The 15,901-nt window shown below is 44.1% G+C and overlaps 1 protein-coding gene across 3 annotated transcripts in view; it reads right to left on the bottom strand.

The window, feature by feature from the left end:
* MAPKAP1 (MAPK associated protein 1) overlaps positions 1-13,062 on the bottom strand; it is a 107,360-nt gene extending 94,298 nt beyond the window's left edge. For all 3 annotated transcript variants that reach the window (XM_055719898.1, XM_055719895.1, XM_055719896.1), the window contains exons 1-2: positions 12,912-13,062; positions 2,246-2,570 (exon numbers count right to left, since the gene is read on the bottom strand). In XM_055719898.1, coding sequence (XP_055575873.1) covers positions 2,246-2,504 — 259 coding nt within the window. In that variant the 5' untranslated portion in view covers positions 2,505-2,570; positions 12,912-13,062. The remainder of the gene's footprint in view (positions 1-2,245; positions 2,571-12,911) is intronic.
* Positions 13,063-15,901: the final 2,839 nt, after the last annotated feature.

Here is a 15,901-nt window from a genome sequence, read left to right as displayed (position 1 = left end):
CCTATTAGAAGTCTGAATTATTTAAGATTCATTCTGACAAGCAGCATGCTAGTTTGAAAGCTTTCTGTGTGAAAAATGTCACTGACCAAATGCAGTCCTTATTTCATTAACCATTAGCAACTAGATGAGCCTTTGTTTCTTCTAGTCATGTGGACTGGGAGAATTTGCTGCTTTCCCATATACCCAAAACCTTGCACAGACCTGTCTCCACTTAATTTTTATTTTTCATTTTAGCCCTCTGAATATGGCTGAAAGGCAGGGAGGAGGTAGAGCCCAGAGCCAAGGAGCACCTATGACCCAGCTAGCTCTTGTGGAAAAGGAGGCAGAATTCAGAGGCGGACAGCCCCCGCGTTCTCCCCAGACATGATATGCAATACCCTAACATGTCTCACCCTTTCCAGACTAAGGGGATAATGTTCATATTACAATGCACATAAAATTCATTTCCAGATTTGCATACCCACATGACAACTTCTTAATAATCAACACTTCTGTAGTCTCTGCAGAGATATGTTGACTCTCCTACAGTAACACATTATTTCTACAATTTATGAAAAAGATACGGTCCTGGTAAGGTACTTTGTAATAAAACAGCTTTGCAAAAGATAATAAAAAGTTATACTCCATCCAAAAACAATGGTTAAAGAGAGTAAAGCAGAAACAATTTTACTTAGCAGGGTGTAAAACCAAGGAGAATAAAGAAGAGCTTGAATGTTAAAAGTCTGCCACTATTACCTGTTGATACTCTGAATTACACTACATTCTCTTTCCAAACCTAAAAATGTTCTATGTATGTATGTGTTTTCTTCCATCAAGAACTAAGGTAAGTACTTGTGTGATGCAAAAAGCATTTATATTAAAAGTAGTTAGCTTTCTGTTTATTTATTCCTCTTTCTGTATTTCTGAAAAGGGTTCAGTACTGCATTCTTTATATTCCTGATTGGCTGGATAAGTACATTAGGTTCCTGGTGGTACCAGCACACACGATGGAACATAACAACCATGCCAGATGAAGAGAGGCAAAAAACAGGTTCCCCAATGGACTGAGTGTCCTAACCATTATTTTAAAATATGACTCCAATTGGAAACTTAAATGGTTTCAATCCATAATTTAAATAGAGATCATTCTATCAGTCTACACAGTGAAATAATCCTTCAGAATTCTTTTTTGGTGCTTTGCTTCTCCTACCTCATAAAACTACACCACCAACTGAACTAAACAAGACCTCAAGGACAATGCTAGGCAGTCTGGCACACTAAGCTTTTCACCGTGCCTTACAGTCACTTGCAGCTATATATTCAGCTTATTTCCAAATCTAACTCTCCATTACAAGAGATCAGTGCCTTGTCTTTGTTGTAACTTTTGACAACTTCTTATTTATAAAAGGTATTTCAAGATATTCAATACCATACAACTTTTTACTTGTTAGGTAAAGCACAGATGTTTTTTCTGAGCTCTAGGTGGTGTTATAATACCTTCAGAAATTGTTTGGAAAAACCCCAACTATAACACAGAAGAAGAAAAAAAAAAAAAAGATATCAGTACTGACTACCCTGTACCAACCTTTGCATACATATTTTATTTTACAGACCTTTTGCTCATAGCCTTCCCTGGGTACAAGTAGCAGTCTGAATATCCCTCATATGAAAAAACAAGTGGGACACCTTTCTTCCAGCCAAGACAAACAGCATATTTTGAAAAGGTGTACACCCTTAAACTTTCTAATTTGGTAACCTAAATCCTACCTCAAAGCTTTTCTCAGAAATAAAATTTCAGAAGACAATACAGACAAACCATTCACTTCGTTGGCTCACATCAAACTTGATTATCTTCTTTTATAACAAACAGATCTGATGCCTCACTCCATAAATTTTTCTCTGAAAATAACTATCCTGTTCAAAAGTTAACATCCCTCCAGACATTAACAATAGAAATATCAAAGACTGTTCACGTACTTCAGATTTAGACTTGATGCCTTTACAATATAAATTTTTTTTATGTATAAAACTGACTACCTCAATGTTCTTCTGTACATGAATAAGTAAAACAGCAATTAAAACTCAGTTGACAGCACACTAAAGTAACTGAATCATTACACGTCCTTTTAGAAAAAGGTCTTCACATCACAAAAGGAAAAGTTTGACAGATACCTAGCTAGTCACACTCTGATTTGTCCATGCAAGCCAGACTAATAGAAACTGAATTTAAAAGGCTAATGTTATCTTGGCTGCAAACATCACCTACCTGTGTTTGATCGTCTTCTGATTCCGAAGTCCCAGCTTGAGGTAATATCAACTGATTGGGAATATATATAGCCCTGAGTCTCACCATTGCTTCCCTGTGTTTCTGAACCACTGTCCCCATATGCTGACGAGGGATTAAACTTCTCCAGGTCGACATCGTGATCTATCAGGACCATTTCACACATCCCTGTGTCATCACTGGTCACGTGTGACTGCCGAATGTGAGCAAGTATAATTGTTGGGTTGTCCAGGAAAGCCATTCTGTCCACAAGTCCACCACTTCACTATACTATCTTCTCTCCATCTTGTTTCATGGACACATGTACCTAGAAATACAATGTACACAGCTTTTTAGGAAAAAACACACCAAAACCTTGATTCAAAAAGGTTCTTATTTTGGCTGCACAAAACTTAAATGACTCAGTTTTGAACAGTGAATTATTTTAATTCTGCTCCAGCGTACTTAAGTTACACTGCTTGCTGAGGTCAACTTAAAGAACAGTGGGTTTGGAGGACAGCTTTAAACCTGAATCCCAAGACAACAGGACACAACAGACACCCACAGACAGGTCCTGTTACTCTACAACAAGTGGTTGCTATAAGGCAAAATATTTTAAGTACTACACATAGAAGAACAGAGACAAAACATACACAAGAAACACCTGTCCATTCAAATTAATAAAGTTACAAACCCAGATATGGTTTTGTATTTCTTTTCACCCATCACCATAGTGTATTACTGTTTTTCCCCTGCCTCTACAGACCAATTTTTTGATTAGTTTATAACAGACCCTCTTCAGGTTTTGTATTTCCAGCAAAAACTTTAAATGTGAAGAGATTAGTATCTCAGGGCAGAATACCGAACATTGCTGCTGCACTGCACTTCACATAGGGCAACTGTTATAATACAGAAAAACCTCTACAATCATACACCACACGCCTGAGTTCTCCAGCACTTTAACAACAGTAATTGCCACTTACCTAAAATGTTTCATTCAGAATGCTCAAGCGGCCTTACAAAACATCGTAGAGGACAAAAAAGAAAAGACCAAACCACAAACCCCAAACCACACTCAAACTGTTACCCTATTTTAGCGTAGCTGTGGATTTATAGTTATGTTAACCTAATGGAAGTCTGGGCTTCCTTTGAAAGTGGCAACTCCATGCTCCTGCCTGGCCCTGGTCAGGTATCTGCTCCCTCCCAAAGGCTGGACTTAGCACTTGTGTAGCTGTGAGGTGAGCTGGATCAAAAAACGGACCTGCTGAATAAATTTGCAAAAAGAATTAAAATAACATGAAAAAAAAATTACTAATTTTCAGCCAATCAGTCCAACAGCAAAGAGCTGCAAGAGCACTAGTACCAACGTAGTGCAGGCAGGAATGTCAAAAGGCAGAGGGGAGCCGGGGTTCTCCCAGCAGCTGTGTCACGGCCAGCTCAAAGCGACTGCAAAACCTCAGCCAGAGGACGAGGGAGGTCGGTGGAGTTTTAAGTCTAAGCTTAGAGAGAGGTGCAAGCCTAGACATCAATTCCAGGGGTTCAAAATCCCCACTGCTTTTCTAATCGTTTGCACACCTGAGATAAAAACCCCAACATTTTAATATGAGCTATGGAACTAAATGTGCTTATTTAGTATTTTGAACATAGAAACAACAATTTTAAAAAACCCTACCATTGCTGTTTGCAAAACTTCGTCAGCAAGAAGAAAATGCCAAAGGAAAGAGAACAATTTAAATCACACAAAGCCATATTCCATGAAAAACTGGTAAAGGCAGCTGGCCTTTTCCTGGCAGATTTTAACAAAAGAAAGTGAAAGGAAGCACCAGACAGCCTCCTTCCAGGACCAGCACAAGCACATTTCATCATTTCCCCTGTATGCTTCCAAGGGGAAAGGTGTATTAACACAGAGAGCCCCCTGAAGCAGCTTCTGCATTTATGTACTTCAAAGCAAAAATAATACTTTATTTGGACACTCATCAAATCATGACAAAAGCAAAATTCCAAAGGTGGGTTGTAAACTGCAAGCCCACCCTGCTTACCTGTCCCGACCTACCACCAAAAATCAGCATCTGCTAATTAGAACATTCAATAAATAATTACATCCTTCATAATTTTAGGCTTGGCCACAAATACTGCCTTTTCTTTCTTTCTTTCTTTTTTTTTCCTGTGATGCCATGTCTTGTCCGCTTTAAAAAAATACAGACAAAACCTGAAGTATTTTATTGAACAACAGACCCAGCAGCAAGAACAAATTCAGTAAAGGAATGGTAGAGAAATAAAACTGACATGCTGCTTGTTAATACACTACTCCTACCATACATTTTAATAAATTACGCTATCAGCTAAATAGGCTCCGTCAGTACCCCTGGAGACACTCACCCCCAACTGGATAAGGCCCTGAGCAACCCGCATGCCCGGCCCCGCTCATAGCTGGGAGGTCGGACCAGGTCTCCAGAGGTTCCTGCCAACATCAGCAACACTGTGACTCCAAGTTCTATTTTTTATTTTCTGACTATTTCCATTACAGAAAGTAGGCCTGCTCTCCCTGAAGGGTTTCTCATTGTCCTCAAAGAGAGGGGCCATAAGGCAAATATCCTACCATAAGGCAACCGTCTCCTGGCTGTAATTTACGTGTTAAAGGCCTGCAAGTCGTAGCAGCGTGACTAATATTATGCAACTTGGAGGATACAGACACAACTAAGTACAAGGTATGGGTATTTTTAAAAGTGCACTGAGAATGTTCTTTAATTATTTACACACCACTTGTTAAAAAAGGCCATGCTTACCTGCAAGCAGTAAGAACTTGTTTAAATACGCAGCCGCCTTAGGCTTCTAAAAGGTCTGCAAACTCCCAATCAAAAATTACTGCTGCCCCATCAATGTGTCATATAAATGTTGGCATGTTAATTGTGTATTTATAAGATTGTTAATGGTTAGTTAATTTACCTCCCACACTATTATTGTACTTGAAATGATTTAATGTCTGCTAAGGGAGTTAACAACATGTAACAGCAGATGCGAGAATTTTACCTTTATACTCTGCACCCCGACTTCATGCTATTAACAGTCCATGTGCTAAATTAGCCAAGCTTCTTTATAATTTTACATATGCAATTGCTTTTCTCATAAACACAAGCAGTGAAAAATTGCCAGAAATTCTATTTCAAACTCTGAAGTTTAATACAAACACATTTTTTCTTCAGAATTTTCAAAAGGACAACTTAAAACTAGTTTCTCAATAAATGTTAACTGGAAATTCTATTAACAGTTCACACCCCTAAAAAAACCCAAAAACCAACAGAAAACAAGTTCAGACTGCAAAATTCAGTTCAGATTTTTATGCCATATTTTAGCAGTTGTTATCTACACAATTCTAGCTGGTTCCTCCTTTTGATAAAGGCAAAACACAAACAGATGGCACAGACCTGGTCTGAGGAACAATGACCTCCAATGAAGTAAAAGAATTCAGAAAAGCAAAGTTCAATTTTGCAAACCTTTATCACAAACACCTTGAAGCCTCCATCTTATCAGTTCCAGCAAAATTACAGGTACAAGATCAATTTCCAAATCTACTGAGATTTGCCAGCGTACCGCCTCTTCTGCATTTCTTATACCCAACCACCATTATCACATTCACGTCGTAGCTGAATTTAATGGAATTCAGGGACCTCCTGAGCATCATCAACTTCTTCAATCATAAACAAAAATTAAATGTTCTTTTAATACTTAGGCTACCTAAACATTATTCTCCTATTAAATAAAACATTTTGCAGACAGCTGTCAAGCATACTCTATGCCAACACTAAAACCGAAAAGAGCAATGTGAAACCTATGCAACCTTAACAGTATTTATGTATGACATGATATACAGGTTAGTGTTACGATGATATACTATTTATTGGCAAACACCTCCCATGATTCATCACATAGGTGGACAGAGCTGAATCAGACCATCGCTTTCTTCTTGATCTTTATTATTCATCTGTCTTACATTCTGCGTATTATCTAATCAACACCCTGGATGTGAATGCCCTCGCTCACCTTCTCCTTCGTCTCATCACTGTGTTACCGAAGTGCCCCAAATACCATGGAGGGCACAGCCCCCTATTAGTCTTGTGCAGTTAAAAAATATCCTCAAAGATGTAAATCAGCACCATCAAGAGGCTGAACAACTTGCCAGGTTTCACAGGAACTTTGTAGAATAATTAGACAGCTGGATCTCACTCTACTATTTTTATCAGAAGTATTCCTCTTCCAGTAACCCACTGCTATATTTATGGCATCTATAGACTTTCACAGCAAGTGAAGCAAGGCTGTTATGCAGATCAACCTCATTCATAATACAACATACAATAAGTAATGCAGAACGTTCTAACAAATTATTCAGCTCCCAGTAGGTGACACAAAGGTCTTGAAAAGAGGATATGCACTTATACAAGCTATACCTTAAACACACAGATGAGCACATCTGAATTTGGGGAGGCAACTTCATCATCACAACATATTAAGTCTTCTTGTGACGCTCCCACTTGCTTGATATACTGTAATTATTTAAATAAAAGATTTTCTCACTTTCCTCTTTCCCCACCAAAACCCCCACACATAATCCAAAACCCAGTTTGATTTATATTTGCATGTTATCCTACATTGTGTCAATGAGATATCAAAGCAAGCATGCGATAAGGGGAAAGGACAAACTGAACCCACACCTCTTATGATTGCCACCCTTCCGATCTGTCCTATCAACCCACCATGTATCAGCGCACACAACAGCAGATGTGGCTGGAAGCACTGTCTTGCTGCTCCAGTGCTGGACCACATTCACTTGTGGGACTGCAACCACGTCTCAACCTGTTTTTACTGCTGATTTCAGAAGAAAAATTTGACCTTGAGCATGAAAAATGCTAAATGCAGATTACCTTACTTTTGGGAAAACACAGTTACTCTGGATTGAATTTTCTGATTTGTTTTAAATATACACAGTTGAATTTGATAAAATCCTTCCCTCCTTTCCCAGGGAAAGGTGGCTGGTCACTACACCAGACTGTGGCAGCCGAGGCCGGCTGCATTGCACTTTCACAGCTGCCAGCAGCAGGGCAGGACCCCCAAGCCAGCCTTCCACTGCTCCCCAGCCCTCCGCTCTGCTCCCCAGTCTCACCGCGTAGGCTCCTTAAATGCTCCTGGTGGGTCGATGGACTTCACTTAGTAAAGCAAAGCTAATGACAAAAGGCATTTTTTCGAGCACCGCACCTGTCCCTGTAAGGAGTCCACAGACATCAGGTCACAACTGTAGAGCTCCATCAAACAGTCTGGCTACTGCTGGCTCATCTTCAACTTAAGGGCATTGTTCCGAAAACTGCAAGGTAATGCTGTCTTTTCATGACATGCTACAACTGGTCATAGTACAAGAAATATTTTCCTTGCAGAAAATTTTGATATCAATGCCCTTCATGCTTGAAAATATAGCACGTATAACGCACAGAAATTTGCTCATAGACCTCGAAAGCTAGAATAAATGATAAAAATTGGAGAAAGCTGCAAGCTGCTAAAAGCATTCTGCTAAAGGGAAGAGCTACAACTTTGAAATTCTACCAATTCTAATGGAATAATTTTAAGAATCGTTCAGTTCAAATGGCTAAAAGCAGCTGTAAATTCTTCACACACCTCTCAAGCCAATTCCTGCAAGGTTATTTTGCTCTCTGAATTACAAAAGTAAAAAGCAAGAAGCAGAAAAAAAAAATCTCCTCTTTCCTATTCAGCAAAGCTGTAGCTTTTTTTTCTTTTCCTTTTTTCCATTTTGTATGGTTGGTTGGGTTGGGTTTTTTGGGGGTTTTTTTTGTTTATTTTTGAGTAAGTATGTTTAAATTGACCATCTTCCTTAAGGAAGTAATAAACAATTGAAGCCTTATTCAATGTAATGAAAAATATTCCAAAGATGCAACTTCTGGAAGGTACCACCTAGATCTAAAACCATTACTAATAATATCAAAATACAGCAGCTGGAAGAATTATATAACATCACAGGTCATCTTATCGCTTAAAGGCTTCCATAGCCACTGGACTTAGACACCTCTCCAACTGTAGCTCTTTAAAGTGGTCTTAAAAGCTTATGAAAAAAATGGGCAGATTAGAATAAAAAATTTATTTTCCACCACATCATATAAGCTGGAATAGGACAGTGCGAACATACTTCAAAATTTGTGATTCAGGTTATGTGAAATAATTCCAGTTAACTTCTGTCTGCAATTGCAGAAGAAATGGTTCTGTGGTTATCTACATTTGCAGCAGTACAAATAATCAAAGCCCTTGAATGCCACACAGACTCCTGCGCATGCAGGATAAAGGAAAGTGAACCGCAATATATGAAAATTCAAGTTTATGTTTCAACAAAAGCTCAAGTGCATTTAAGAACGAATACTTATCTAGAGAAGCTGTCACTCATGCTTTGGGTCCTATCATTAAAGAGGAAATAATCATTTAAAGTAGCGATCTCACAAGTGAAACTGGAATTTGAAAGTTATGATGAGAAGACACCACATTGCACACAACTTCCAACAAATTATTCGTTAGTTTTCAAACCTGTAAATCAATCTGGCATTAGCGACGTGTTTCTACGTTTATGAACTGCTTGGAATTTGGCTGTATTTTTGTTGTAATACTAATCAGGATGCAAATTATACCAACTCCAATATTTTAATTATTGAGCTTTAGGGAAGGAGGGAGACAATACTGGAATATGTACAGAAACTGTATACTCTCCTCTATTAGCTTCCTGATTTTGTCAAATCTTCATTTAATTGTACACAAATTTATTCTCAGCTAATCTGAGCTATCTTGCATCAAGATTTTAAGCAAATAAATAAGTATAAAAAAATGCAGAGATTATAAATTAGGGCAGACAAATCTGTATCTAGACTCATGCCTGCAAAGAGCATTCTATCAATATAGTGAAATGCTAATCTCCTAATTAACAACCTAATTAGGTAATTATGGCTTTGCAGAGGGATGCCTAAATGAAATATGACAACATGGTCACCTCTTTATATGGCACCTGTGGGCCTTTTCAGCTGTCACTGCAAAGAGTGCAATATCAATTTGAACAGATGACAAAGTGTTGTCATTTTTCATTCTGATATTGTACTGAATGGTTTGGATAGAAGCAGTTAGAAAAGCGGCGTCTTGCCTGGTTTTTGCCTAATCTAAATATGTGCAAACACTTTGCTTAATTTTTAATGTCTATGATTATGCTTATTTTTTCATACTGGCTAGCAAGCATTACCTAACACACACATTACATCTGCAATGTCATATTGTGATGACCCACCACACTGGAATCCCTATTACCTAATTTCACAGCATGTGTCCATGAGAATTTACTATCCAGAAAAAATATGAGTATTTGAGTTCATTTTTAAGGCTTAACTGCCGATTTTAAAGCAATAAAACAAAAACAGATTATCTTTTAAATAACACATTACAATTTCCATTTTATTTTTACTCCTGATGAATCCAGAAACAGGGAACAACAGTCACTGCCTGGGAGTGGTGAAGACTACTGTACTTTTGCTTGCACAGAAAGCTGGAAAGGAATACTTTCAACAGTGGCACAGCACTTTTACATAGAACCATGGCTTTTCACTCATGTGCCTAAAATGCTTTAAAGACAATTCGCCAAGCTTTAACGTTCCAAAGATGAACAAATAAAATACCCAACTGCAAAGAGGAGGGTAAAAGCATAGGCTTGGACTGCTCAAATTTTAGACCAAAACTTCTATTTTGGCTCTTTTCATTGTGGCATTCATGAGCCTAAAAATAACCTCCGTAAATTTTACAAGAACCTATACAAACTTCAATCTTTAAGAAAACAATGAAACAGAAAGCTCCAACATTTGATCTTTTTTTGCCTGTATAATATTGACAGAGATGACCCGTTTTTTTTCCTGAGCAAGACTCACTAGCTATGTCTACATTGCAATCAGCAAGTGGCATTATTCATAAATTTCCAGTATTTCACCTATTGCAGCTGCTTCAGAAAGCCTGCTGAAGCTTTGTGCTGAAGCTACATTTCAGTGAAAGGTGTTTCAAAGCATGTGAAGGTTCACAGCCTTGAGGAGGTTGCTCCAGGTTGACCCCAGACAAAGCCTGGGGCCTCACTGTAGCTACAGCCAGCCCATGGGATCTTCAGAACAGCCTCTGTGCAGCACTGCAGGCGTACCACAAACAGGCTTCCTGGTCCTCGACAGTGAGGTGCAGTTGAGCTCCTCCAGCATTTGTGTATTAAACTGAAGCACATACCAAACCATATAGTTTTGTATTTGTCTTTTTTTTTTTTCCTCAGTTTGTTGCCATTCCACATGAAAATATTTTTATTGCATAAAAAGGATGATCACAATGTTATTTTTTTATGTCATCACAAGGTGCAAGCTGCTTCTGACTTCACAAATGCTCACGAGGATACCTACCTAAAAAACTACTGGGGACTTCAAGCCCCTTTAGGACTCTACATCAAATGTAACCAGACAGATGCACACTTTTTCAACAATAGATGAATCTGTTTCCTCTGGCTGTTAATTTTTGTCTTGACAAATTTTTGGTCTGTCTCCTTTAAGAGTACACAAAACATTCAAGGAGCTTTGTTTTGTTTTCAAAATAGCTGATTTAGATACAATACTTCTTGAGCAATAAGGAAACAAGGTAGGGATTGTCCTGCTGTTTTGTATAAGAAACTGAGATTACAGACAATGAATAGCTGGTTATCACAGTTCAATAAAGCTGCTCAGCAGACATGCGCGCTCACACACAAAATTAATATTGATATGCATCCTGGAGTCTTTGTTACAGGTACTGCCTAACAGAAAAGCCCGCACTTGGTCACTTCTGACAAATGGAGAACTGCTGCCTGAAAAACCTAAGACAGCAAACTCATCGCATTGCACATCTCAAACGTAAGGCAGCATCACACCCACGAACAACCACAATTGCCAATGACACAACTAGTATGTAGTACCCCTGCCCCTGCAATAGCATTTTGTGTGCGGCTAGGGCCAGCAGTGCCACATTTCTGCTTCTGCACCGCATAGCTCCCAGCCCATCCCTTCCAGTAGCTAAAAGGGAAGAACTGAAGAAAGCCTGAGCTCTACCTCCCCCTTCCTCAGCAAGTGCCACTCATCCATCTCCAAAGCAAAGCGTCAAACCAAGTTGCCACTCGGGAGACCTGCTGCTCCAACACGGGGCTGCGCTGCTGTCAGGGGCATGTGACTCACATCCTGTTTATTTGCTGTCCCGTTTGTTAATATAACTGACCTTTAAAGATGGGGTCTGTTTCTCATGCTCAAAACTTGGGAAGGTCAGGAAAATTTGTGCTACAGAATGTGCAACTCACAGATCATTCTGGTGACCACTTCATCTGCTGAGGCCTTTGCCAATTCAAATGGAAATCTAGGTAAGAACTCTGCTGTTAGACACATTTGTTATTTGTTGCAACAGGGTGAAACAGTCAAACCAATAAGCAGATGATGAAAGGGTGTGATAAGACCGACCTGAAACATGACTGAGGAAGAAATGTACTAAATTGATTCTAATTCACTGCTTCAGTTATTTCTGTACAAGTCTATGTAGACAATGATCTCATTTTTTTAAACTAATCCAAAAAAGTGTCCGTGAACAGATTTGCTCTGAATTTGAAAAAATAACAGAGTTTAATTCCCAACCTTGCATCTACCCAATAAACCTCTGAAACCTAAAATCACATAGAACATACTCAGAAAATCCAAGCTTAGATCTAAGCAGTTCACATGTAAATAGTCACTAAACTTCCACTAAAACTGAAATCAACTCGTTGCTGTATCTCCTAGAAATCACTTTCACTCCCTCACCCGTATCCCTGCAGTGAGAACACCAGTTCTGATCGCAGCTCGCCATGCACATGAAAAAACAAGGACACAACCCAGCAACATGCTGAACACGCTCATCTTGCAAGCACCCAAGCAGCCAGAGGAATAACCTGGAGGCTGCAGGAGCACCCAAGACGAAGCTAAGAAGCGTGGAATCAGTAATTCAGATGAAGTGACAGCATTAGGCCAGTAAAGACCCCAAGGCACGCTGTGGGCTGCCAGGCTGTGACCAAGCGTGAAGCATTTCCAGTGCAGCCCTGGAATTCTCTTACCCGTCTGCCCCCTTCACCACGCGCCCAAATCGAACATTCCAGCCGACGCTCCATCCCCTTCATCCTTCCCCTCAGACGTTACTGTGGGATGCTCACCTCCCCTGCCCTGGTCGCCCCGACGGCAGCCGGCCGGGCCAACGCGTCAGACCGCCTGGCTCCGCAGCGGGCCATCCCTCCCGCCGGCTCCTCCGCAGGGGCAGCCCCGCGCGGTGCCGGCCGCCCGTGGGGGCCCGGGGAAGCCGCCGGTCTCTTGATTCTCAGAAACACCTCTGCTGCCAAGGCTCACGCCTCCCTGTGACACGCCATTTCAGGCCGCGGGTTTACCACGCTTCTATTTGCAGAAATGAAGGAGGAGTTCCAGTGCACAGCGTCGCTGCCCCGGGAGAGCCGCTGGACCCGCTGCCGGCCGGTCCCGGGCAGGCACCCCGCCGCCGGGCTCCCGCCCGCCCCCCTGAGACACCCCCGCGGCGCTGGGCCGAGGACCCCGCACGCCTCCGCACTTACAGGCCTCGCCGCCGCGCCGCTCCGTGGGGCCGGGCCGGACCGGACCGGGCCGGGCGCCGCCTCCTCCCCCGCCGGCGGGCCAGGGCTGCCGCTTCCGGGTCCGGAGGACGCCGCGGAGCGAGGAGAGCTGGGCCGTGCCGCGACCCGGAAGCACCGCCTTCGGAAGTGACGCGACCGACGGCGCACATGCGCGGGGTGTGTGCACCGCGGCGGCGGCAGCGGCGGCTGGGGGGCGGGGCCTGTTGGTCCCCCGGTCCCGCTTGTGGCAGGGTTTCGCGTCGCGCTGCGTCCGGCGGCGGCACGGAGGGGCCTGGCGCTGGCGGCCGAGCCGCCGTTCCTGCCCGCGGGGAGCGCGGCTGGCCCTGCCAGCGGGGACTCACCGGGCACCGCGTGTCTGCGGTCACGTTAGTGACACGCCTGAATAGAAACGTTGGTAAAACCTCCCGAAAGATCCGAGTTTTTAATGAGGAAAACGGTGTAGTTAGTAGTTTGAGCTGTGCCTCTCATTGCAAATAGAGAAACTGGATGCTTTTCTAGTGGGGATATACCACTCTTATTTCCACATTTGCCTGCTTTTTGTTTGGAACAGTATGGGATTCATATTTATTTTGTGGTTTTAAACCAAACCTTACACATAGCGCTTGGTACACAAGCACAAACAGGGTGAATTTACAGAAAGGTAACTTCAAGAAAGTAATTAACGATACTGGCCGTCCTTACAAGCATGAGAAAAGTCCGAGCGGGTGAGACACTGCTGCCTCCGGCCCAGAGGACGGCGGGTACTGCTCGGAGCGAGCAGGTGGGACCAGCTGCTCTCCACTGTCCATTCACCTCAGACCTTAGCACCATCCAGAACTGGAGATGTTACTGGCTACTTCCAAGGGCTCATTTTCCTTTCAGTGGCTGTTTGTGGCCTATTGGCCATGTACATCAGCCCTTTTCAGACCCACTGATGCTGTCTGCCTCTGCAATCTCCTGTGGACGTAATAAGGCAGTATCTGTTAATTCCTCAGCAATCCGTGACCTCACAGTCTCTAAACAGCGGTGCACATCAACATAAAGCAACCTTAAAAAAGGACAGCACTGGAGGACAGTGGAAAGCATTATACCGAGTGCCACCAAGGGCACCTGAGGGGAGGTAACGTGTTTGATACTTCCAGGAGCAGATAACAGCGGCCAGCATCAGTGGCTGAGCAAAGGCAAGGAGCCGAAACTGCCCTAGGAAACAGCAGATCATGGGCAGTGCAAGGCCACAACCGGGAGGCACAGCAGAGTACAGAGAGCCATTCTCCATCAGTCGTCTCATGCTGGAATTAAACTTGACTCAGCCTGATAAAACAGTGGAAAACCCAGCAGAGCAGCTGTCTGCTGATTTGGTGAGGCGAAGGGGATCACCATGGGGCGAGATGAGCACCACAGCTGGCACGGGAGCAGCATCCCATTTGTTTCAGTGCCAGGTAGCCATTGGAACTGCTCACCTCTTCTGTGAAATTTTGCCCTCAGCGGACAAATGCAAACTGATCTGTGAAATATTCAAAATAACTAATAAAAAAGATCTTTGGAGTAGCATTCTTAATAAAGCCGGGTGACACTAGGAACACATTTGCTCAAACCAGAAAATGGTACGTGGTCAAGATAGAAGAGAATTAGAATTTGAATGAACATGCTAATTGCTTGGAGGGACAGTAAAGGCATAGTTATGTTAACCAGAAGTAATCTGCAACAGTTAAACATAACCACTGTGAGATATGGTTAAGGGTTCCAAATCAAACAGATGACATCCAAGTTACGGTCCTGAGTGAAGGTATGATGATGGTGATGTCAACCGTGATTGAGAGAAGAGGCAGGCAGAAGCCAAGGAGAAAGATTAAGAGCTCTGTTTTAGCCACACTGCGTCAGAGTTGTCAGCCATACATCCACAAAATGTCAGAGATGAGGATGAGATTTTAGTTTGGACATGACTTCTTTCAACTGAAACTGTCCATCACAGATACAGTACATACAATGAATTAAATATCATTTTAATTGCTACAGTGGCTCCTGATCATTGTGCCACAAGTGGTCTGCCCCTTCCCTGAGAGGTCTCTGTAGCAAGTTTTGTTATAAAAACGTGCTCAAAACGTGAAGAAAATGGATCAGGATTAAAGCGGCTTCCTCCATGCGTTTGCGTGCGGCAGGTGTGCACAGGCGGGGCTTCGGAGGGCCGGCAGTGCCCCGAAGCGAACCCAGGTGAGTCCACACACACAGCGGCCTCCTCCCTCGCGGCTCGGGCCGCCTGTCTCACATGCGAAAGGGCTCCAAAACCGATCTGCCGCCGAGGCGGCACCCGCTGAGGCGCAGCCGGCCGAGCCCGGGCAGCCCCTCCGTCGGCTCCGGCCTGGCGACAGGGCGCGACGGGCTCCGCCGCCCGTGCTCGCAGGAGCGTCCAGGCCCGCCGGCCGCCGGGCTCGCAGGCGCAGGCCGGAGCCCCCGAGGGGGAGGCCGGGGCCCGGCAGCGCGGCGGCGCCGAGGGTAACGGGGCGGCCTCGGCCCGGGGGTCGCCATAGCAACGGGAGGGGCGGGGCCGGAGCGCCGGTCGCCCCGGCCACGTGACTGTTTGAACGGCCCAATCAGAAGTTTCTCAGCCGGGGGGGCGGGGCCTCCGCGGGGGCAGGCGGGCGCGGCACCTCCCCGCGCGGACCGAGTGGCCGGCCCCACCGCCGGCGCCCGCCCCCACGCGTTGCGATTGGCCGCCGCTCCCGCCGCTCCCGGCCCGGGGCCGCCCCCGTGTCCCCCCCCTCCCGGGGGGCGCCACCGCCGCTCGGCCCGGCGGGAGGGCGGCCCCGCGGAGCCCCGGCCCCGTGAGGCGGGCGGGCGGCCCCGGGCGGGGCGGTGGCGGCGGCGGCCCCGCCCGGCGGGGCGGGGCGGGGCGCGCGGCGTCCCGCGGGAGGGGCGGGGCGGGGCGCGGGGCGGGGCACGGCGGGCTCCGCGTCCCTCTCGCGCGCGGCCGC

This window comes from Falco cherrug, chromosome 9 (assembly GCF_023634085.1).
Source record: "Falco cherrug isolate bFalChe1 chromosome 9, bFalChe1.pri, whole genome shotgun sequence".
Lineage (NCBI taxonomy): Eukaryota > Metazoa > Chordata > Aves > Falconiformes > Falconidae > Falco > Falco cherrug.
This window is presented reverse-complemented; position numbering and strand designations above follow the sequence as displayed.